Genomic DNA, 23,799 nt, shown 5'->3' with positions numbered 1-23,799 from the left:
TCCTCCCTAAGCCTGTAGCGTTGCATGGGGTTGTTGTGACCCCAGTGCAGGACCCTGCACTTGGCCTTATTAAACCTCATACAGTTGGCCTCTGCCCATCGATCCAGCCTGTCCAGATCCCCCTGCAGAGCCCTCCTGCCCTCCAGCAGATCAACACTCCCACTCAGCTTGGTGTCATCTGCAAACTTACCTGTATATTTACAGGTAGAGGGAGAGGAAATTACACAATCCTCCTGTCTGCTCTCAGGTTGGGCTGGGAAAACCACTTTATTGAGTCATAAACTAATTTATTTAGTCATTTATTTAGTCATAAACTAATCTGAGCACCCTGCTTTGGAAAGGCTTACGTGGAAATCTGAGTAGCGAAGTTGTAGCTGCGGAGGCGGAGAGATTTTTGCAAAGGTCGAAACCGTTATGGTCCCGAGAACAAGTACAAATCCCTTCACCTTCTCTGGGACGGAAAAGAAAAAGGGAAAAACGGAAAAGGAAAAGGGCGCCGTGGCTCGGCAGCGGGCGCACGCGCGCCGCGCCCGGCGCTTCCCCGCCGCACCGGCAGGTGGCGCTGTGCGACAGCGGCTGGCCGCGCGCCGCGCGGGCCCGGGGCGGGGAGGGGGGGAGCGGCATTTACCTGCGCGTGCTTCGTTTTAAAAACAAAACAACAACAAAAAGAGGTTTTTAAATATAAAGGAAGGTTGTGGTTGGTTTGTTTGTTTGTTTGTGTGTGTGTTTTCCCTTTTTTTTTTTTTTTTTTTTTAAATTTAATTTAATTGTCTTCCCATCCCGAGCCTGGAATAAGGCTTCAACTTTAGATCTCCGATTCACCGAAAAGATGGTCCCTTCTCCATTTTACCATTACTACACGTATGTTTCCAAGTCCAAGAGTCAAAGTATAATGACTATACCTACATTTACTCTCTAGCTCTCTTACGCAACGTTTCCTTTACGTTTTAACCGAAGCACAGGCACACTCTTTAATTGCACGTCATGCTTTGGCATGAGCATGAAAGAATTCTTTCCGCCATTTCAAAAGCCTTCAGCTTGATAAGTCACTCTAAAACCACCGAGCCATCTTTCGCCAGTATTTTACATTTGAGCACGTTCTTCAGCCTGAAAGTCCTCAGACCTGGACCAGGGGTGCAGCATGATTATCTGTATTTGTGTAAGGTTTTAAAAACTCACCATTTCACAGCAGCACTAAATAGTTCCTACAAGTATTCATTGTTTTTTTTTTTTTTTTTAACATACAAGATAAGAAAAGTTACTAGAATTTCTGAAAGAACATGCATTTTGAAACAGTAAGGATGTGTCAGCCGGGGGGGTGAAGAAGCAAAACAGTGACTCTGTAGTCGTTCGCAGTCACTTCTTCCAGAGAAGTTGTATATTCAGCTTATGTGCTGGGAAGTTCCTGTTTGTGCAGTTCTTTAGCACAGTGTAAATGCTGGTAATCGTATTTCAGTGGGCGGGGAGGCTCTGGGTAATGTTAGTAACGTCTTTTTGATATTGTTAATTCGGGAATGAGGTATTTTTCTTTTCCTGAAAACTGAAAAGGTTTAGTTTTTGCAGTCAGGAATGCATGTGTGAAGGGACTAGTGAGTTTTGGTGAGCTCAACGAAATCCTGAGTTGCGAGGAAAAGGAATTTTCTACAATGAGAACAATTTATCCAACGGGCAGAATGAAGATATTCTGCCTTCCCGCACAGATTTTCTTTATCAGTTGTCTTCGCCATAGTATTCCTGTGCATGAAAACCAGGCAGATCTATCTTACCTACCCAGTGGCAACTGTTGTTTGATTGTGACAATACACAGGTATAACGTGCAAATCCCTTTTTAAAGGTTTGAAGACACAGTCCAGTTTAATCTAGAGTGTTAGGATAACAGAACCAGCAACGTATTTTATTCCCTTCAGGGCCTTATTAGAAACAAAGGTGTGTGCACGTGTTTTTTTAATCTCTTTTTTCCTTCCAATGGCTGTTTTTAAGATGCTGCCTTAAACCCATTGTTACACTTGTGAAGGGAATTGTAAGGCTTTTCTGCAAATTGCTCGGTTCCTTTACTGATCAGACTTGCACTCTTAGCTACTGCCGGTAATCACAACCAGGGCGTAGGAAATTGTGTTGTCTCTTAAGGAAAGCCAATTTGGAAAGCAAACGAGGTCAGTTCAAACTTGCATGTTCCGTTGTTGTTCCCTCCAAATGTAATATTTAGTGAACTTACGGTGAGAAATAAATTGACAGTGATCAGTCGTAATTCAATTTTTATGCAATGGAAACAGACAAAGCAAAACGAAGCAACACGTTCTTTTCTGTTATTGCCTCTGTAAAGCTAATATTTGATACATTTGGGTAGTCTAATATTAGACTTTCAATTACTCCACGTATCTGGAAATAAAACTGATCATTTATATAAGTGCCTTCACCTAGTTATACTGCTGTAAATCTTCCGTGTGCAATTATTGTGAGCACAGGCATTTCCCAAAAGTTACTGAATTATGCACAAATGTAAGTAGATGTATTGCTATTCATACAGTAAGTGAAATGGAGTAACTTAGCATAATCACATTGGGTAGAACTGCCAATAGACCATGTAATAAAACATGTTACTCTAGGGGCAAGATTCTAATTTCAATTCTTCTGGCATAAATACAGTGATTTTTGTGGGATTTTGCAAGATTTCCATGAAACTCATTAGAGTCAGACTCTGACCTGTTTATTGCAGCTAGTGTGAGCACCCTGCCTTAGGTGCACGTACTTTTAGCTGTATTCAGTGTACGCCAACTCTGTGTGTGGATACCTGTCTTTTGTGGCATAGCAGGCTTGTTATGCTTATTCAAACGTTTGTTTTCTTTCCTTGTTTCCAGTTTATTCTTTGCTTCAGTTTTTACCAATGGGAACCAATGACTTACGGCGCTTACCACTACCCAGGCTGGTCCATGGTGCTTGGATGGCTGATGCTGGCCTGCTCAGTTATCTGGATCCCAGTTATGTTTGTGATAAAAATGCATCTAGCCCCGGGCAAATTTATTGAGGTAATTCTTCTGTCTTTTTGCTGCTTAAAAATATGGTCACAGGAGACTGTCTGTTTTATTTTGCATTGATTTTTGTGATATTGAATGTCTAATAGTGCTAAGATTACTTTCTGGTAAGCTAGTTATTGTGTTGCAGAGAGATGCTCAGTTGATTTAAAATGCAGACCTTCTATTCCCTGTTCCTCAGCAAAATGCTCCTAAATTGTTAAGTGATTGCTTTTATGAGAACTAGGAGGAGTAACAAATTTTATGAGCCCTGGAATGGCGTTACTGAGAGAAAGTTGTTCTAGCTTTGTTGCCTTTTTGCAAAAGCAGCGCATAGACGTAGGAAGCATCAACTGCTGGTGTGTATCGTGTCGCGAAACGTCAGTCAGGAGTCGCCTGTTTGCAAAGTGTCAGATGGTCGGGTACCTGAGTCATCCGGGATGCGCTCCAGGAGGTTGTGCCACTTGATGACGTTCAGGAATAAGATGCATAAAAAGACCTCATACTCTACAGCTCAAACTACTCATTATAAGCCTTAGCTGGCAACCTTTTTCTTCCGCCCTTCTTCATCTCTTTGTTTTTCTTGAATAAGCTGATCCTCTCTGGCACCAATCTGACTTAAAAGAATTCCAGGTGGCACTTAATTTTTGTGCTGATTTTGCAAATCCAATTCCTGCTGCTTCTCCCCACCGCTCCAGAGACGTGGCAGCCCCCTTCTCTGCTCCCTGTCTCTGTGCCGCCACCGCCGCTCCCCGGCTGTTCCCATCCCGCTGGCTCCGCAGTTCCTCGCGGGGCACGGTACAGCACGGTCTTTCTCGTGTCAGCGCTTCATCCCTCCGTTGCCTTCGCCTTGTTACCTGAAGAAGTTCGGTGGCCGTGCTTTTGGCCTTTGAGGCTTTCTCAGTTCTGCCCTCTCCTCAGCGCACGCTGCCTGGGCTGCTGCCTCCCCAGGGCACGGAACAGACACTCGCCTCCCCTTTTCACAGCCGCTTCCGCACTGCAGCTGTCCTGCAAAACCCATCGGGGCTGTTAGATGCCTCAAAAATGAAAAGGAGAGAAAATGTACTAAAATAGAACAATCTTTTTGGTCTCTCAATACGTCACGCTACACATGCCTGAGGGAAAAGATCAGACTTCTCTGCTTCACATAGAGCGAAGGAATTTAACATTAAGTGGTGGGACACCCTAGAGAGAGCATCCAAGTATACGGTTGGCACTAGGGCCATTCAGCCCTTGAGCAGAGCATGTTGGAGCACAGGTCAGGAGACAACTGCTCCTACTGGGAACGAGCTAATGTGAAATTAGACTTACTTCTTTTGTTCTTTGTCCCGTAAGTTGCTCGCATTGAGACAAATTGTTCTGCTTCATATCTTCCGACTTCTATGTGTAGTACTAGCATTGATATTGCCACCAAAATAGGGTGCTCCCCTTGCTGTCCCTCTAGTAGTGTACCCAAAGAAACACCAAAAAGTTGGATTTGTTTTGAAGGGGCTTTTGCTGAAGCTGTTTCAGCCATAGCCCCATATCTCCTGAATACCGAGTCTGCTGCATAAAATTATTATGGTTGATTTGGGAGGTAAAAGTTGCAAACTGGTAATTAAGCAGAGATTAAAATAACTGATATAGAGGTCTGATTCACTTTATTAGGTAATAAACATATAATTGTTCCCTCTTAAGTCATCAGAAATATGTTTTCTTTCCTTTTTTTCTGTAAATGCACCGATCAAATTACATATTCGATAAAGAAATCAGCGGAAAGATTAGAAGTTTTTTGTTGTTTGCCAGGCTAACGTTCTCTACTTTCTTTTTTCCTGCAGATAAAAATCAAGCATTTTGTCATCTCAAAATTAAAACCCTTGTTCATTCATAGCGATGTACTTCTTTTCGGTCATCTGTATACTTTTGGGAAATATGCTAAACAGAAATCCAATTATTTTAATGCAGTTACCCACTGCTTAGACCATTGGGCTAAGTAATTGTGCACATGTCCTTCAGTAAGTGAGCCTCACGGTCTGTAGCAGTGGTTCTGAGCTCCCCCCATATGGTGCGGGGGAGAATGTATAATTAAAATCTGGGCACTTTATCCTCTATTAATCTTGCAAACTTTGTGCAAAACAAACACTGAGCAGTGGAGCATTGCAGGGCCATCATCAATAATCTCAAATGAGCCTATCCTCATTTCTTCTGCATCGTAATTCTGCTCCATAACTTCAAATGAGACTCTCTTTTTCTCTCCCCCACATTGCAGCGACTCAAGTTGGTGTGCTCTCCACAGCCTGACTGGGGTCCGTTCTTGGCCAAGCACCGCGGTGAACGTTACGTGAATATGATTGATCCACTGGGAACCTCTTCCCTGGGACTTAAACTGCCAGTGAAGGATATAGAACTGGGGACCCAATGCTAATAATTATTATGTGGGTGGCAATAACGTTGTCAGCCTTTTCTGATTTTTTTTTTTTTTTTCCATTTTGTTTCCCCATTGTTTCTTCTTTTCTTTTCTGCACTGCCTGAAAGTGGTTGCTTGGGAAAGTAGGACTTACTGTTGCATGCCATAGGGAAGACCTAGCTAGACCACTTCCAGGCGTAGGTGATGCCCATGACCTGTTCTGTATCCAGTGAAATAGCAAAAGCATATTGTGCAACAGGTGACATACCAGGTTTTGTCAGGTGACGTAGGAATAAACAAAACACGATGGAAAAATCTTTTAAGGAAATTTTGTGCAGAATTTGACCTGTTTCAGACAAGCATCCTCGTCACGGGTAGCTGTGACGGGACTAGGATTTTGTTACGAGTGTAATCAGAGGGAAGTCCAGCCCTCGGATGGGATGGAAGTGAGCAAAGAAGGAGATCTCCTGTAGTCCTGGTATAAATCCAGCATAAGGCTCTCGCAGTAAGCGGGGTGGCTTTTTCTACACTGACAGCAGACCTTGACCCATTGCGTCTGCGCACTTCTCTTATGATTTATACTAACTTTGAGGACTTATTTAAAGCTTATTATTTAAACTTTAAAATTTAAACTTTAAACTTTATTGTTTTTTCAACAAGCGGAGACCCTTTAAACAGCACACCAGGGAGCAATATGTGGGATCAGAACAGAAACACCATCCATTTGGTCTTTTCTAGTAGAAAAATAAAAGCAAAGTTTATAGAACTAATCATTTGAGACTGGGACTAAATGGCATTTGAGTCTCCAAGTGGTTTGGAAACGGTGCCAGATTGAGGTGTATGGGCATCACTGTTTAAAGTACTGTCATACGTTTCTTTTGATAATTTGATAGCTGTCATTTCAATTAAAAATGCCTCAGTTATACAGATTTTCTGAAACCTTGCTCCACACTAAGTGCAACTGTGGTTTTACTCGCTTCACTCCAATACTCTGAACATAGTTTTCCTTGTTTCTCTGCTTTTGTTTACAGTATCTCTTCAAGAAGCCATCATATAATTTGTGCCTAACTTTGTATTCTTACAGTGGTAAGTGTAGTCTAGTTACCACCTGACAACAGTTACTAGAAGTTAGATGTGCTGTTCGACTTTGTGACTCCCTGTTCATTCTCCTATAAACATCTTTACGTAACCTTTAGATGATGTATTCTTCTCTTTCAACAAATGGGGAACTAGCAGAACCCCGCTTGTCGATATATTTTATATATAGCACGTAAACTCTCCAAAGCAGTATTCCCTCTGAAATGTACATAGGGTGGGCAGAGGTGGTTTGTTTTTGGTTGTTTTTTTTCCCATTTAGAACATTTTCATTAAGTTAAAAAAACCCCCCAAACCCAGAACAATTTACCACTGCAGTCATCCATACAGATGCAACATTAGATATGCAAAATGCGAGGGCTGGGGGGAGAGGACGATTCAGTAGGTGGCCGTTATAACATTGCATAGCAATAGGACATTCCAAATCATTACATTTTAGAAATCGGAAATAAGTGGTGATATGAATGCTAGACTTAAATATTTTTGTTACCTATTGGGCGGAGTAAAAATAGAGCTTTTTAAGAGTACATTTATTTACCTGAATCGAAAATTAGCCCAATTTATTGAAAATGCACTAGAATGAGGGAGAAAAATATATCTTCAATAATTGGCAAAACTGTAACCTTTACTATCTTGTTATATCCTACACATACATATATGACATTTTTTAACAGTGATCGGTGTTCATGTAGTGTGTACTAGTGATGTTTTCTGTCCCTATAAATATCTTATCAATCGGTGTAGAGATGGTGAGCTTAGAATAGTTTAGCCGTTTTTTCCCTCCCCACACACACTGCTGTAGTAGCCAGTAAATGTTCTTTCCTTTCAGGGGACTGTTTCTATCCCGTTCTTTCGTCTGTCTGTCTTCATATTACAGGGTCTCAGGTAAATCTTCAGTTAATGTGTGTCCGTAGATCAGTAGATGTGTTGTTTCATCCCATTGAAGAAAACAAAACAAAAACGAAACCTTAATGTAACACTTCCACAAATCGTCAACTTATTTTCTCTCTCTGTGTGTATATATATATGTATATTAAATATATTAATCATTTTGCTGAACTTCCTCTTTCATGGGGCAATTAGTGTTGCCAGTTCTAGGCACTGCTGGAGACCTTTAATCCTCATGCAGGACAAGCGAAGCGCCGTCAGGGCTTGTCCCTGAGGGAAGCGAGGGCAGATTTTGCAACGTCTCGTGTTGGCCCCTGAATCTCCGCTCCACAGGCTCCGCCGGTCCCCGTCTCGCACGGCAGCAAGACGGGACCCTTCTGTGAGCTTCTCTGCCTTAAAGCTGTGCCCCTTTGTTTCATTTTCACCCGCTATTTTAGTAAGGGGCTTGCTAGTCTTAATTCTGGCTTTTATGTTCCTGGCAGAGGCAGGTTTGAGAAGCCACGCTCTGTTTGATGTAATGAAGGTCCATAAAGACGAGCTGGAAATACGGCCCCCACGTCTAGGTGGGGCTGAGGGCCTTCTCTGGGTGAAGACAGGAACCTAAGTCAGCGTCTCTAGCGGGAATTAAGGATTTCTGTCAGGATAAATAGCTTTAGGCGTCTCTTTACCAATATTACCTAGCATCTTGGTTTGATTTTTGGAGTCCAGGCCAGTTTCTCTTCACTACTACTGTGATAAAAACCCACACCATTTAAAAAATCCATAGGTTTGTTTCTCGTTTTTTAAAAAAGGAAACACACTCAAATCACTCAACAGTTCTGAATCCTTCCACTTACTAACTTGTCTCAGGACACGCATTGGAACTGGGATTACCTAATTGCAATAAAATTACCTCAGTGTAAGAATGTCAGTTACTGTCTACCTTAAGTATAAAAGAGATACCATTTGAAGGAATACTGCTAGGTTATGGTATCGTTTCTTTGGCTTGGATTACCAAACCAGAATGGATATGAAAAATTGAATTGCTTTCCATGATTTATGTAATTAATCTGCTTGCTTTTAATTTAGATGGTGTTCCTGTGCCTGCTAAGTCATTAGCACAGGATTAGACTTGACTTTGAAACTCTGAAAACAGATGATAGTGATTGTGTCCTAGCTGATATTTGTCTTCAGCTTTGACCTCCATTCCTAGGCTTGCAAAACCATTTGGAGATGGGGCAGAAAAGCGCACAAAAATCACAGAAGATATAAAGTTTTCACTGCATATTAAAAGCAGACTTTTTTTCACATTAGACTTTTAAAAAAGTGTTATACTGGCCAAATCTGAATGTTGAGATTAAATTAACCAGCAGTGTCTTCTTTAAATGAGAAGTAACCTTGAGGTTTGGGAATATGCTTTATTTACCATGTTCTAGGAAAAGTTTGCATGTACTTTGATAATTTTCTAAAAATAAATTTAGTAACTAATTAAATACCAATAAAGATCTTTAAAAAAAAAAAAGGAGGGGAAAAAGCCATATTAGTAAAAATGTGATGTATGTACTTGCAGATCTATTTATCTTGTGAGTAAAGAATGTTCAAATTTGGTGAAATTACTTATGTTGCATATATTTTCTTTGAAATTAAATTGAATTTCTGAATGAGCTGAGATGCATTATTGTATGCATTAAAGATTATACCTAATGCAAATGATTCTTTGGGGTCATCTTAGTGTTTTTAATATGCAATGTTCAAAACCTGTGTTTTGGCTAGACATGGCAGCACTTTGTTTCCAAAAGAAGGGTTTAACAAAATGACCTTTAATTGAGAAAGACTTGGATTGCCTTTATATGATGTTTCAATTGGGTCAAAGTAGTCTTTTGCTTAGGTTCTTGCTCCACTGAGCACATTAGATGTGCCTCAGCGCTGAAGATCATTGCTTACGATACACTGTGTGGCTCTCTCTTACCATGAAATTCCAACGCCTGATTTATTTGAAATACCTTTGGTCTTTTTACACATATATGTACAAGTTGTATGGATAATATGATTTCTTGTTGCCTGTGTTAAATCGATTGCTTATTTATGGCAGACATTGGTTTCCTATCGGCGGCTTATTCTGCAGCTGCACTCCTTGCAATCAAAGAAAGACTTGTAGGCATCGTGGGTTGCAGGCTGCAGAGTTTCGGCAAGGGGCATCCCAGAAAGCTCCTCTGTTTTGCTGGTAACGCTGCTGTTGCAAGAGACGCTTGTTTCTTAGTTTGTACTTAAATGGTGTGCACATAAGTATCTGTAAAATGGTCAGAGCTGGATATTGCTTGAGGGACTCAGGTTGACGACTCGAGGCGGGAGGGGAGGGGTATTTGGGGTTTCTGCCTTTGTCACCCTCAGCCTATTGCCAAAGAGAGAAGGTTTTCCTGATGGGTTTAACATAATGTCAGAACAGGGCTGGACCTTATTGCTTGCAATATTATTATTTGCCCATGATGTTTAAATACATCTTCAGGTAACCATTTGCCTTATAGCTATCTTCCATTATTAGGAAAATTATTGATCCACTAAAACCTGTTGTTATCTGTCATTTATATTACGTAGTGTTACCTTGTAAGGTAGATGCTTAGCTGGTATAAATTGTCACAGCTTTGTTCGAGCTGTGACAATTTACACCAGCTGAGAATTTGCGCCCTGTGTCCTATGGCACTTTATTACGGACCCATCGCTGATGGGTTAAGTCTTAATTACTTGCGTAATGTCATATATAAATATATATATATATTTACAGGCATTGTATGGGGTACTGCTGCCTATGGATAAAGATTTGTACCCTAACCAGGTCATTATAATTTTTTCATTAGCTATACGTGGAGAAGATATGTTATGTTACAAAGGGTGCATCATATATATATCATGTAGTGCATATTATAATGCTGTATGTTATTAATTTAAGAAATCATTATTCTTGAGGCCCTACCTCAAATTTTGTATTTATGTGTACAAATGCAATTTACTGTATTATATATTTGCCTATTATATTTCGATGTGATAAATTAAAATTATTCGATAATGTATGGAGACTCTAAATAAATGTCCAGTGTTTAAAACAGAAAATGTGTTGAAATTTTTCTGGTGAATGAAATGTCTCTTTTTTTTCCACCGCCTCCTTCCCCACCCAGTATGTGCCACAAACATCATTCTTACTTAACACACAGCCTTAAGGTATCTGCAGAATTGATCCGTTTGATTGTTAGGAACCTTGAGCAGCAACTGGAAACGGCCCTCTTGGGAAATGGAGGTATTGCACAGCTGCAGAAACAAGTATCAATTAAATGGTTGGGTTCTTAACCCTTTGAGTGCTCTGTAGCTTGTGGAATAACTGATTGCTTATCAGAGGGCCACCTGGATTTGCTTAAATCCTTCTTAACTGAAGGACTATTCTGAACTGTTGAAAACAATAGAGGTTCATACCTGCTGGCAATGCAAATGAGAGTTGTGAGGGCAGAGCAAGTGAAGAAGGAAAGCGTAAGGACACCGTCCCTGATGGTATTGTACCTTTTGTTTAAAGCTGGATTCCCGCGGTGTGGTGAGGGCAATGTGCCGCAATACCGATGTGGTAAGCAGGCTCTTCCCTTCCCGGCAGCCTGCTATGGAAATGGTACGGATCCAACCTGTTCCGCCGTTGGCAGACGCGAGCTTTTGACAAGCTTTGCCCAAATACAATAGCTGAAGTACAACATCTGATCACTCTGTGGCATCAAGTGTGCTAACACAAGAGATACCAGCATGGTGTCAAGAGCGTGACAGTATTTCCAGGCGAGGGCCTGATCCTCAAGACAGCTCAATAGCTATGTGTCGGGACTGTTTCAGCAGTTCTGGTAATCAGTTCTCCACCCAAAGAAGTACTTTGTCTGTAAAGTTGCATTTCTCTGAGATGTGTATGTGCAGATGAAGGAGATGGCAGGACCTAAAGATGGGAGACTACAGTAATTCTTTGCACATATAAGGCAGATTTCATCCTGGAGAAGTCTGAAGTTACCAACGAGCATCGTAAGAGTCCCGAGAGGAAGGTGAGTGTCATTAGTCCCCTTTTCAGGAGGAAAAACTGAGGCACGTGGAATTTGTCAAATCTCCAGAGTCAACCAATGTGAGTTAACGATACATCGATTTTGGGAGTAAGGGATAGTCCTTTGCTGTGGCCATTAAGCACTACTGCTTTAAGTGTTTAAACTCATGGGAACAGATAAAAATCCACATCCTTCTAACTTGATTGTATGGATTCACGCAGGCCACGCTTTAAACCAATGTACGTTACTTAAATGACTAGAAGCTAGGCACATCTTCCATTGCGGTGCTAGCAGATGTGCTTGGTTTGAAATGATTTTACGCTTTTGGGTACTGGAATTCCTATGGTCAGGGTGTAGACTGAAGAGCACATCTTATACCAACCTAATAGATGAATCAGTTGTAAAATTTAATTTAGATTTTGCAGTCTTCAAACATTACCTAACTGCGTTTGGGAATTAAAAAAAAAGGCAGTAGGTATTACTCCATGACTGACTACAGCTACTACAGACAAACGATGTCTCTTTGGAAGGCCTCATTCTGGTGCATTTGTTAGTTATTTATGTAATTATAAACCTTAACGTGGATACTTTCAGTCTGTTGGACTGATTATATAGTCCTTTGCAACTATGGATTCAGCTGGTAGGACAGGTATGGCATATAGTATTCCCTCCCTCCTTCTACATCTACCCTTTTTGTTAGTGTTTGGGTGTAAGTGCTGTGGTTAATTTTTGCCCTGTACTGGCTGCCAAGTAAAATTTGCCAGTATGTGTTGCAGGTATCCCTTTGGAGCCAGGTGTGCGAGGGATGCGAGCCTTAGTTGTGAATCAAGGAGATTTTCTATCCCATGAACTACAAGGTGTTTTTTTTTTTTTTTTCAGGTGGAAGCACTGTTGCTTTTCCAGCGACCGCTGTTCAGCTGGCAACGGGGTCCACGCATTCAGCTATGCTTAAAGCAATGCTTAGCGCTTTTAATTGCCTTTCATCCGAAGCATGCAAACAACCTTATAACTGCTCTGGGAGATACTGGGCCCAGTCAAAAATACTTCATCAAACTACAAAATGCCACAAGCTTTGTTGCTGTCAGGACTAACAGTTTAACACCACACAGTTAGCAACATCACAATAATTTAGGTCAAAATCGAGAAGCATTCAACATCTAACAGAGAGTGCAGGAACAATCTTTCGCGGGAATGTTATCTGAGCTGGAATCCAGCTAGTTTGACAGGAATAAGGATTCAGTCTTGCAAAAATGCCATCAGATTTTATTTTTTTTTAATTGCTGTGAATGTTCAGGAGTACAGTTTTAATTCTTATCTGAATGTCATGCCTTTTAGCTATTTGTACTTCCAATAAGATCATATCAAAATATCAGATTTTTTGGTGATAAAGGAAGATGATTTGTTGCCACTAGAGGAGGTGTAAGAATAGTGTTGGCTGGGAGAATGTGATTTTTTTGTTCTGTTTGGTCCATCTATTTGTCCTATCCCTTTCCAATATGGACAGTTGAGGACGCTTGTAAGATTACCCATGCTCTCCCAATGTGTGATCATTTGGGCACTGAGCTGGACTATAGGAAGACTGACATATGTAGGACCAGCTCTTTTCAGAGTGCTTCCTACTAAGTTGCTTATGTTACTTTTTGCAGTACCCGTTGGTTCTTTGGGATGTTTCTGATCAACAGAAGAACAAGTCAGGAATGATTAGGGCATTCTTTATCCATGACATTGTTCAAGATGTGTTTGAAGCTGTGCTTTAAAGCTGATAACTTATTGCAAATTTTTGTATGTACCCTCAGTAATTTCTTTAAATGGCATTTAATCCGGATTAGGTTAAGCTAATAACAGGTCTGTTTAAGAATCTATGACCAGTTTAAATTGTATATCCACTAAAGACTCTGCTCCAAGTGGAAAACTTGATTTGAATTAGATTCAATTTTGTGTGTAGGTAGACCCTGGTTTTACTACCAGATAAGCACAAGCACAGCTAAATTAACATGAATTGGATGTACAGACCTATTTCACAGAAAGGAGTAAATACTATGCAGAAGGATGATATTATCAGGGTGGGCTAGAAGTGTGTGTCTTCACCTGCTGATGTACCATTCCCACTTTTTCTTGTTGCTATGGCTAGATAGAACATATATCTATCCATACACACATACACTTGTATACCATGTATATGTAAGAGTGGTGCTAAAAGCAACAGCACACTAGACAAAAGTAAGAAGCTACAAAGTTATATTTGAGTAAAAGTTGTTTTGAGACACTGGAGACAATTTACTGAGGTGCTTCCAGAATGACCAGCCCAAAGATTTCCTGGAGCGCATTACCTTGCTTGCAGTCAGGAACAGCTGTTTTCAGAGATCTTACTAATTAAGTAATTAGGCAACCGAAGTTACACTCTTTGCTCTTGCTAATGTGAAGGCGTGCAAATGCAACTACCCCCTGAGACGGGCATGACGGTTTTGGTGTCATCCTAACGTTATCCAAAGGAACAGGTTCTTATTTTACATGTAAAATGGCTGGGATTTGCACGGTGCAGAACCAAACCACCAGGTGAGGAGGGGAGGCAGTGGAAAGGAGAGTCCTCCGGCTTCACAGATGAAATAGCTGGATTTGAAGGGTAGCAAAGCTAGATCAGCAGCTGGAAGTCTCATTCTGCTCCTGTCCAGGGGGATGGGAACTTGATCTGGGGCCTATAATCTCTACTTTAAATTTAAATCAGGTGTTCTTGGGGGGGGAATGAGAGTCACTGCATGTGATCCATCTATGTGGTGGTCTGTTTCTTGCCAAGGATTGAGCCAAATTAAAGGCTGGAGGGAAGAAATACTTGAAGACAGGTTTTGAAAACAGCCATCAGAGCAGGTTCTCGGATGACTCACAAGTATCTTTAAATACTTTACTTCCCTTTTACACGTTAGAGGCATGAAAGAGCAGTTAAATGAGGATGCGTAAGAAGCCCGGGGGACGGTACAGATTTCCGTATTATATCTCGGAACTTCTTTTTGTTTGTTCGTAGCAGGCATAAATTATTACTAAGACAAACTAGTCAATAAGTGTTGATTCTTACTATTTTTATGTCGAGAGCGAGAAGGAGGAGGCAGCGGCAGCGAAAGTGCACGCCGGCGGCCCCGCGCTCACGCAGCCCCCGACAGCGCTGCGTGGCCGCACCTCGCACCCACGCGGGGCTGCGGGGACCTCTCGTCCGCGGGGAATTAATCTTTCGGGGGGAAAGGGCTGGGTCCGCTCCCCGCGTGACCCGGTTAGAGGGCGGGGGGCTTCCCCTGCGCCGGGCCCGACTCCCCGCGCCGTGGCCGTGGGGCGGCGCTGGCGAGGTCCGGGGGGGCCGCGCGTCACGGCGGGGGGCGGGCGGGGAGCCCCCGCCGCGGGGGCGTCGGGGCCGCGCCTGGGCAGCGGGCGGAGCCGTCGCCTGCCGGAGCCGCTCCGCGCGTCGGAGACTGCGCTCGGATCGGCGGGGCTCGGCGCGGCTCCGCAGCAGCTGCCGGGAGGGAGGGAGGCGGGCGCCGCCGCCCGTGCCGCGCCGACCTGATGGGTCTCCTCCTGCTCCTCTGGGCGTGTGCGGCCGCCGCCGGGGCAGGTGAGGGGCCGGGCCGGGGCTGGTGGCCGTTGCGAGGAGCGAGGGCTGGGGCCGCCGCCCGGTGTGCGCTGGCGGCGGGCGGAAACTTTGCGGGGCGCCGGGCTGCGCCCGCTGCGGGGACCGGGAGCCGCCCCGGCTCTGCCGGCTGCCGCCGCGGCGGGGCCGGGCGTCCCTTCCTGCGCGGAGCGGGCGCGGGTCTCCGCGGGGCGCAGCCCGGCGCGGTCCCAGCAGGGAGCCCCGGGGGGCGGCGGCGGCTCCGCGGGCGCCGTGGGGTAGGCGAAGGAAAGTTTTCCGAGAGCGGCGTGCGCGGTGCGCCCCGCGGGGCTCGGCCGGGCGGTGCGGGGCGCTGCCGGTGCGCGGTGCTGCCCGCGGTGGCGCGCCGGGGGAAGCCGCCTTCCAGCGGGAGGCGGCTGCGGGCGCGTTGTGCCTGCGGATTCCGTGCCTGCCGGGTTACTGTTCCAGCCTTGCGCGACCCGAACGCTGCTTCTTGTTCCTTGCGGAGGCTTTGTTCTCCTTGCCCGTGCCCCAGGTACTGCTCCTTCTCGGCTGGAACCCACGGAGGGGGACGTTTCTCGATGGTGCTTTCCTCAGGGAAATGACCCAGTACGATATTCTGAAGTGCAAAGGCATCCGTGTTTTAACATTATAATTATTCTTATGGTAATTATTACCTCGCTAAATCTACGGATCTTGAGAAGCGTGACATAAAAATAGTTGGAAGAAAATACCGCTCGTCCCTTTCGTAGGGGTGTTCCCACCAGTTGTGCACGCAGACGTTTGACACGGTCAGTAGGACCCGAAACTCCACTACTTGGAATTGCGAAGCCACTCGGAAAGTTCTTTGTGTGCAACAATTGCTGCTGAAGCTGCGAGAGGAGAAACTGCCTCTCCCAGAGCCTGCTCTTTACCGTTTGAATGATTGCACTTGGGTACGTGGAAATGACTCGGTTGTGTTGAGTGTGCTTTTACTTAAAAGTTTTTCCATCCCCAAACAGCCCGTTACGCATGTCGAGGAAATGATAAACATGCTGCATATGTTGCAGGGCTGCACATTAGCTAGATGGAGCGTGGCGTGATTGCTGGTGCTTGGGTGTAGGTGATAAAGGCGCAAGCAGAGAATACAAGCTGTCGGTGCTGTAAGGCAGAATTAATTTCTTTTAGGGATTTCCTAGTAATATCGTTCATAATTATATGGCTTAATCCTCTAATCTACTGTAGTGCCTTCAGTTCACATTGGGCCAAGTCCGCCAAGTCCTGAGCTGATATCTACTCCTGCCCACCTGATTGAATCATTTGGAGTTTTGCTTCTGTAAGCCACTGATTTAAGGGGAATGGCCCAATTACTTTAAATAGGAATTGAAAGCCACATCAGTCAGGATCAGGCTCAAGCTTTGCACCGCTCTCCAGTGAGAGCATATGGATTGATGGTTAATTTTTACTTCAGAAAGAAACGGCATTTCCAGTTTCTTGTGCCACTGAAGAAAGGCAACATAAGATACTAGATGCAAGTGCAGTTGATATGCCTGTGGTATCTTTCTGGTAGACTGTGGGAGACCACAGGGGAAAAGGAGACTTGGTTATCATACTGAAGCTGCTGATTTGTTGTTTATTAATTATTAACCAGACTTTTGAGTGCCTGCTGCAGTTTGAAGAGCCAGCACAGGGAAAGGACTAGGTATTTAAAGCAGTGTAAGCTCTTGCTAAATAGTTTCTGTGACATTAGAAATAATCTCTGTTTTTGAAAGCATTTTAAAAGCTGAAAAAGGGGCACACTGAAGTTGTCACACAAGATCCTTCACTGGCATAAATCGAAGCCTGTGGAGCCACAGTGATCTATACTTGTTGAGCCTTAGGTATTCAGGCTGGAATAAACAGCTCTAATAGAGCAGTGGAGCTACTGTGATTTATGGGAGTGCCTATACTTGCTAGATGTGGTTTCTGTCCTCACCCTGTTGATGTCTGTAGCAGAGCTTTCACTGACATTAATGGGGTCAAGATTTGTCTTACTGGACATAGTTCGTCCTTTTTATTGAGCAAGTTTTAGTCCCTACTTGACCTTCCTTCATATTAGTAGGTTTTTGCTGATCTGAATAGACCTAACCCCTTTGAAATGAGGAGAACAGCATACTCTGTTCTCAGCAGGGGCAGCAGACACTGTCTCTCCTGGTAGATAAGTTCCCACAATTTACAGTGTGCTGCTTTTCTTCTGAATTAAAACCTTAGAAGAAATAGTAAGCCCTCCTGTTTTTCTCCTAAAACAATCTTTGCTTTTACTTCTTTTTTTGCCCAGAAAGGCTACTCCCTGTATTTATGTATGTGTTTGTGTCTGGAGTTTGTAGGTTGCAGCCCTTGCACTGGAAGAGTCACTGTAGGTTGGGAATCAACAGGTAGATAAGTCCTCTCCTGTTGGTCAGTTGGTCCCTCAGCGTGCACAGCGTCATTTGTGGTGCCTGAGTGTCTAGGGTGGGTGAAGTCAAAGATAGTACTAAAAGCCTGGTGGTGTTGCTGATGATCTGGGAAGTTTTTACCTCTGGAGAAGTTTATCTGGGTTCATAGTCTCTAATTTTAATTTTCTACAAAAACGTACTTATGCCCACATCCTTATGAAAGCACTGTGTGTGTACACACTTGGATATGCCAGCACTCTTGGACTCTTGGAACTCTTCAGTTCTGCCAGATGCCTCTAGATCTTAATTCTCCTTGTTAGAGTCAAGGTTGCTAGAGACCTCCTGAAGCTGTCTTTTCGGTACTTTTTACTACTCTGCCCCTTGTGCCGTAGAATCCTCTGCATTAGCACAACATGTTATTCCAACAAGCTTTAATCCTTGAGTAAAGGAAAGGAGAAAGTGCTGTGGTGCAAATGATTTATGAGTAGAATATGTAAATTCTTGTTCGTTCTGTACACCTCAGTAATTTCTTAGAGCTTTTCAAAGAATCAGACTAGAATATTTGCTGCTTAACTGATCCAGAAACACAGTCCTGGAATAACAAATGAATCAATTTGGACCTGAACGTGAAGTCCACTCAGTGGAAATCAATCTGGATGTGCTTTACAGGTAATGTCCTTGCTCTGTGGAAGTCAGTGGGACTTTTACCATTGACTTTGGCTGTGTCAGGATTTCATTCTTGGAGCCTGTTCCTGTTACTAATGATGTTAGTGAAAAATTTCATTAAGAGAGTGCTTGGATCCCACACGAGATATTTGACCTATATCTCGGGCACAGATTTCATGCCGTGCTTATTGCTATGTTGAAAGAGACACTGTGGTTGGGCTGGCCTCTTCCCATCACTAGAAAAAGGAGAGGTCTTTAATGAACTTGATCTCCCTGAACCATCAGGTTGTCCTGAATGTTTGAGCATACTAACTTCAAACTGCTTGGTGTGTGTCTTTTCTGTCAAACCCATCAGGTCCCTACTAGTTCAAGGAGTGCCTGGTCTTGGGCATAAGCCTTTTCGAAATTTTAAGTTTGGATTTGTACTTCTCCAGTAGGTGCTCCTGCAGACCAGAAGGTGCTACTGCTGGTTTAGGTGAATGAATGTCTGCTATTTGTAGGTAGGCTTTGGTGCGCTTCACAGGCACTGCCTGTGCTGAAATACGGAGGTGTGCTTCCGAAGCGATATCAAACAGTTTTGTGAGTCACCCAGGGCCCTTGGATTACAGGATGGCGTCCTTTGCCCTGCTACCATATCTCCTCCAGGGTCGTTTTGTCCAGTTGGGAAAACAGATTACGTTTAGACTATGAGCTCTGGGGCCTGATCTGTTTGTCGCGGTTAGGTATGAAATGCAAGAGGAATTTTCAGTCCTCATGTCTCCCTGGAAATAGCGTAGCCAATAGATGAGTGCTGCAAATCTCTTTTATCTTTTTGCATAGGTGGTTTTGCTTTTATTTATTTATTACTCTTCAGCCTTAAGAAGATACTGGATTAATGTATCAGTTTTAGAATGCTTTAACTTGTGTGTAGTAAAATCTGTGGAAAGGAAATAGTTTAGTTGAAAGAATTGGAAAAGAATATCTTACCTTTCCTGCAGCAGAATTACTGTCATATAAGTAATTACTATATACAATGTGTGTGTGTGAGTATGAGGGTACTAGAAATGTCTGCACTAGATATTCTTCTCCATTCTTTTCATTACCTGATTTGAAATAAATATTGATCTAACTCTTTCTCTCTCTCTCTGTGCCTCCAACAGCTGTAGGATTTGGAATGGATCCTGACTTACAAATTGATATCATCACAGAGCTGGATCTTGTGAATACAACCCTTGGGGTAACACAAGTGTCAGGACTACACAATGCCAGCAAAGCATTTTTATTCCAAGGTAAGACAAATGTCCTCAATTCTCTTATCTCAATTCTGCCTGCATGAGCTCATAAGAGCTTTGATGCTGACCTGATTCCCTGGTGGTCTTCTGGTAATGGTGGTCTTACTGAACTGTCGCTTTATTTTATTTTTATTTTTTGGAAATAGTCTTTTTTACTTTCCTGAAACACATGGCATTTTTTTTTTTAGTGTGCTGTCAGGCAGTTGAGGTTAGAGATCTTTAGGGAAGTATTTTTGGATAGGGCTTTCAACACTCCCCAATGTTTATTTCTAACTAAATATGTCAAAGAACTTCTGAGGCATGGACTCGGTTGTATTCTTGTGTACTTTTTCTCTGTGATTGTACCTGTGCAGAGACACACAGCTGAAGTTATGTAACTATGAGAAAGCATTTAATGTGTTGACACTGATTAGTAATGTGCAGCATGTCTTTCATCAGGTTTGTGAAAACTGTTAAAGTGAGAAAATTGAACAGTATTGCATTTAACTGTCCATGCAGAGCACCAGGTACAGAATAAGTCACTCTGAATTGTGATTTTTTTATTTTTTTAATTCAATTTTCTAAGATATTACTTGTGAGGTGATTTAAAATGGTTTTAGTTTCTTTTCTATTTTTAGTGAGTGAACTTCTGGATGAATTAGCAAGTTTTACCATAGACCTAAGTAAGGTCCAGGTAAAAAGACAGCATCCCATAGGGTGGAAGCACTGAGCTGCTACAATATGCTCATTTGGTGAGAAAGACGTTTAAGTCAGTTGAGATTAACATGCACATTAAAGCACAGTTACGAACATTTTTATTGTTGAGACTTCCTATGTTTGTTTTTTCTGTACTGTGCTTTATGTTGAAGTGTGCGTCTTAGTGCCCCACTTTTTGATATCTGTCCTCTGTAGCCGTTTTTAGAGGCAAACGGTTATGATCTCATTTAGCTTTAGTTCTGGAACTGCAATGCTAACTGACTTTATTGTAAGTAATAAAAGGAGCGGGTATATAATCGTAGTTTTTTCTTTACCTGGCCAAGGCTGGTTTAGAGAGCCAGAGCAGAGGAACTTCTGGAGGCCTTCTCAGACTTTGTTAGTCATATTTCCAGTCCTTTATGATACAATGAGTAGCATAATTTTCACTGATTCCCGGATTAATGTCTAGAAGAAGGCCATTAATTTATTTATTTAAAGATATCAATTGTTTTTTCTTCTCATACCCCTGACTCCAGGTTTGTGTGTTATGGACAAACAATATTAAAGTACAGTCATTCCTCTAAAGACTGCATTGGCCTAGGTGACTTTAAAATATTTTAGTGTTTCCAGGTGCCATTCCGTATAGCTAATCGCAACCACACTGACAAACTGTCATGGTGAGTTTTCACAGACTGGTGGTCAGAGCCGCAGGGAGGAAGACTGAGATGCGTTTTTCAGGACACTGACTGAAACCTTTGAAACGGAACGTAGCTTTGAAAGGCTAATGGTGAAGATGTCACGGATATTCAGTTCCTTTGGCCTTGGAGGACCCCATCAGTAGTTTACAAACTTAGAGGAGACTAGCATAAAAAAAAAAGTAGAGCTTGTAAAGTTGACATGAGCAGAGAAGTTGGAAGATAGATGTTCACGGGAAGCAATGAACAATTCACTGTACAAAGTGAATAAACAATTTGAAGTCCGTAGTTAGGTAAATACAGTTTTTTTTTTTTTTAACTCCCACGACAGAAGTTCTTGCTAATGCACAACAGGCATAGCCCTGTGCTTGGATATCGCCTCTAGTATAAAACTTCTTGGAAGATCGCTCGGGAAAATTATTCTCTTTTAAGCTCATCTGCCCTTGGGCTGGCAGAAGACTGACGACCTTTGGTCTATTACTCCATCCTGAGAGACGTCTACAAGGGGTCTTTTGCTGCTGCTCTCAGATGGGATGGAATCCGAGGCTGCTCCGTTGGATGCTTCCTTTCTTGTTCATATCTGTAATTTGTTAAATGGCAGCAGTATAACGGCAGCTGTATGAACTCCTGTTTACTAACAGAGATGACTTACTTTACAACTACTGACTGGCTGTGTGCCAGGTCCTTTGGCTGGAATCAGGAGATACTTAATTTTGTTTTTTCTCTTGCCATACAGTAAAACCAATACAGAACTTGGGGCAATGTATGGGCAGTGGCTATTTCTAGCTTAGAAATAATACCTTTTCCCATAGAGATTCACAAAGAAACCCCAGCCGACGTGACACACTCAAGGGAGAGAAAAGACTGGAAGTTAGTGCTTAGTTTCAGAATTGCTGTATCCTCTTGGACCAGCTATTCCAGTCTCCAAGATGTGGTCCTTTGCTGAAAGCTTTGCTTTGATCAGTTCTTACCATATGCGAGTAGTTAATGCATGCTGTGCCTCGCTGCACCACGCTGCTCCCGTGTTGCCTCTGGGGCTCTGGGCAGGGGAGGACCTGCTTCACCTGGCAGGCTAATTGCTGAACATGGAGCCACATTAGAAGACCTCTTCACTCCTGTGGTTTCACTGCTGAGGATTTCATAGTTTAAGAAATGAGAAGAAGAGTTTGTGAGTATGTTCTTTGGAGTGCGGTTTTCACAGGGACGGTTTTGCCCGCTGCCTTTGGTAGTGTCCCTACAGAATGTAACAGGGCTCTGAGCTTACTCAAAGGTTCCCTGTGGTTCGTTTTCTGTCTTGTAAGATGCATTTCCTAAAATGGCTTTATTAGAGCCGTTCAAACTGAGAGTGTTTCTTTGTGTCCCTTGAAGTCTACCTCTTTGAGGTAGAGAAATGGTAATTTTTCCCCAACCCAGACAGTTGTGTGCATTGCTGTAGTGAAAATACGGCTTGTTTTCCTAAGCAAGATTCTTTTTCTGAGAATTAAACTCTTTGAAATGGAAAGCTGTATAAGTTTTGAGCATTCTTTCAGTTGCATTTAGAGGCAAAAAGAAGAAATGAAGAAGGGGGTTGGTGGGAAGTCATGCACAAAAGAAGGAGAAACTATTATTTTTAATTAAATATTTGATCAGTGATGTTAACTCTCTTACTGTAAGTGACAAACTGTTTGTTACAAAGTTTCGGGGGAGTGATGTCATGATTTGATTTATCCTAGAGAAAATGTAGGGCTCTTTTTTTCCTTGGGGATTTAGCAATTTCAGTCCAAGACAACCTCAGTGAAGCTAGTGGAGTATTCTGATTTTATAATAAATAATATCGGTAGTAACAGCTGAAACTCAGACTTCCATGTGAAGTAGCTTTACAGGCAAAGAAACAAATTCAGCTCCATTGCAAATTGTGTGACAACATGATAGAACCAAAGTGGCAATTGAGAGATGCGGGTTGCCTTTGGGCAAGCAAATCTGTTGCTAATTCAGAAAAGCATAGAAACTGTAATTAAGTGTAGTCATCTGACTGGTCCTGTTGCGCATGGACTTTGATTATTAGGGTATTTCAGCTGGATTTTTGATTGATCAGTTCCATTATTTGTGTGTTTCAGTTCCATTCTCTGTGAAATGGGGATGAGGGAATCCAAAAAGCTGTGCAAGTGCCAACAGTGTGAGTTAGATGAAATGTAGATACCTAACTCACAAATGCAATTTTGCAGTCTAACTCTTAAGGTCTGTAACATTATGGTGTCTTAGTTATTTATCTTTTATTTATTTGTATGAAGAAGAGCGGGAAGAAAAAAATCTTTGTGTCCAGATTGGTTGTTCTAGCATGAAAGGAGGGTGAGTGGACACTCTTAACTAGAGTGCTCTTGGGGAACGGGGCACCCAAGATTCTGGTGTCTGACCCCACATATCTTCATCTCCAACTAGGAATCCAAGGAAATCAAGGAACCAGTGCTGGGAGCGGGTGGGAAATCTACCTCAAAGAAATGTAATGGAAATATTAATTGTCTACTTAATGCATTGCAATAACATCTTGCAGACATTGAGTGAAAGACATTTGTAAATATTACCTTACGAACATGACAAAATGAATATTGAAATTCCTAGAACATGTTATAGTATAAACTTTAGTGATTAAGAAACACTGAGCTGTGGCCTGCTTAGCGGGGCTGAGTCCTTTTCTGTGTTTCAGATAGCAGGGAAGCAGGGCTTGTTTTGACCCAGTAGGTGGAAACCTCAGCAGGACCTTGAGTTTAGTGGCAGAGAAAGGCTCATATTATAAATAAGGCAAGAGGAGGTGCTTAACTGGTCATCCTGTCTCTAGGTAGACTGAGCCAAATTTTAGCCTAGCTGTTACATTACATGATGGCTTTAACCAGTCTGACTTTTGTTCTGTGCTCAGTTCTCGATGGGGAAGTAAAATTTTATTCCTTTTACGACGTGTCAGCTATGCCCATTTCTTATTAATTCTTTTTCTTTCAGCATCTCTTTTGAACTAACAGAGGCTTAAAGCCTTTACTTACAAAGCAGTTCCCCCAAGAAGTTTATTAAAGCTTTGCTGTTTCCTTTCCTAGCAAGCTGGCAGTATATTTCAAC

At 42.6% G+C, this 23,799-nt stretch overlaps 2 protein-coding genes across 2 annotated transcripts in view; both read left to right on the top strand.

The window, feature by feature from the left end:
• SLC6A5 (solute carrier family 6 member 5) overlaps positions 1-5,763 on the top strand; it is a 31,738-nt gene extending 25,975 nt beyond the window's left edge. Inside the window, exons 14-15 of the mRNA XM_082000128.1 lie at positions 2,859-3,026; positions 5,260-5,763. Of these exons, the coding sequence (XP_081856254.1) occupies positions 2,859-3,026; positions 5,260-5,415 (324 nt within the window). The 3' untranslated portion in view covers positions 5,416-5,763. The remainder of the gene's footprint in view (positions 1-2,858; positions 3,027-5,259) is intronic.
• Positions 5,764-14,969: 9,206 nt separating this feature from the next.
• NELL1 (neural EGFL like 1) overlaps positions 14,970-23,799 on the top strand; it is a gene marked incomplete at both ends in the record, with an annotated part of 300,940 nt that continues 292,110 nt past the window's right edge. The window contains 2 exons of the mRNA XM_082000059.1: positions 14,970-15,018; positions 19,211-19,339. Coding sequence (XP_081856185.1) covers positions 14,970-15,018; positions 19,211-19,339 — 178 coding nt within the window. The remainder of the gene's footprint in view (positions 15,019-19,210; positions 19,340-23,799) is intronic.

Source organism: Phaethon aethereus (assembly GCF_964289735.1).
Source record: "Phaethon aethereus genome assembly, chromosome: 5".
Taxonomy (NCBI): domain Eukaryota; kingdom Metazoa; phylum Chordata; class Aves; order Phaethontiformes; family Phaethontidae; genus Phaethon; species Phaethon aethereus.
Note: the sequence above shows the minus strand (reverse complement) of the source record. Positions and strands in the feature narration are given on the sequence as shown.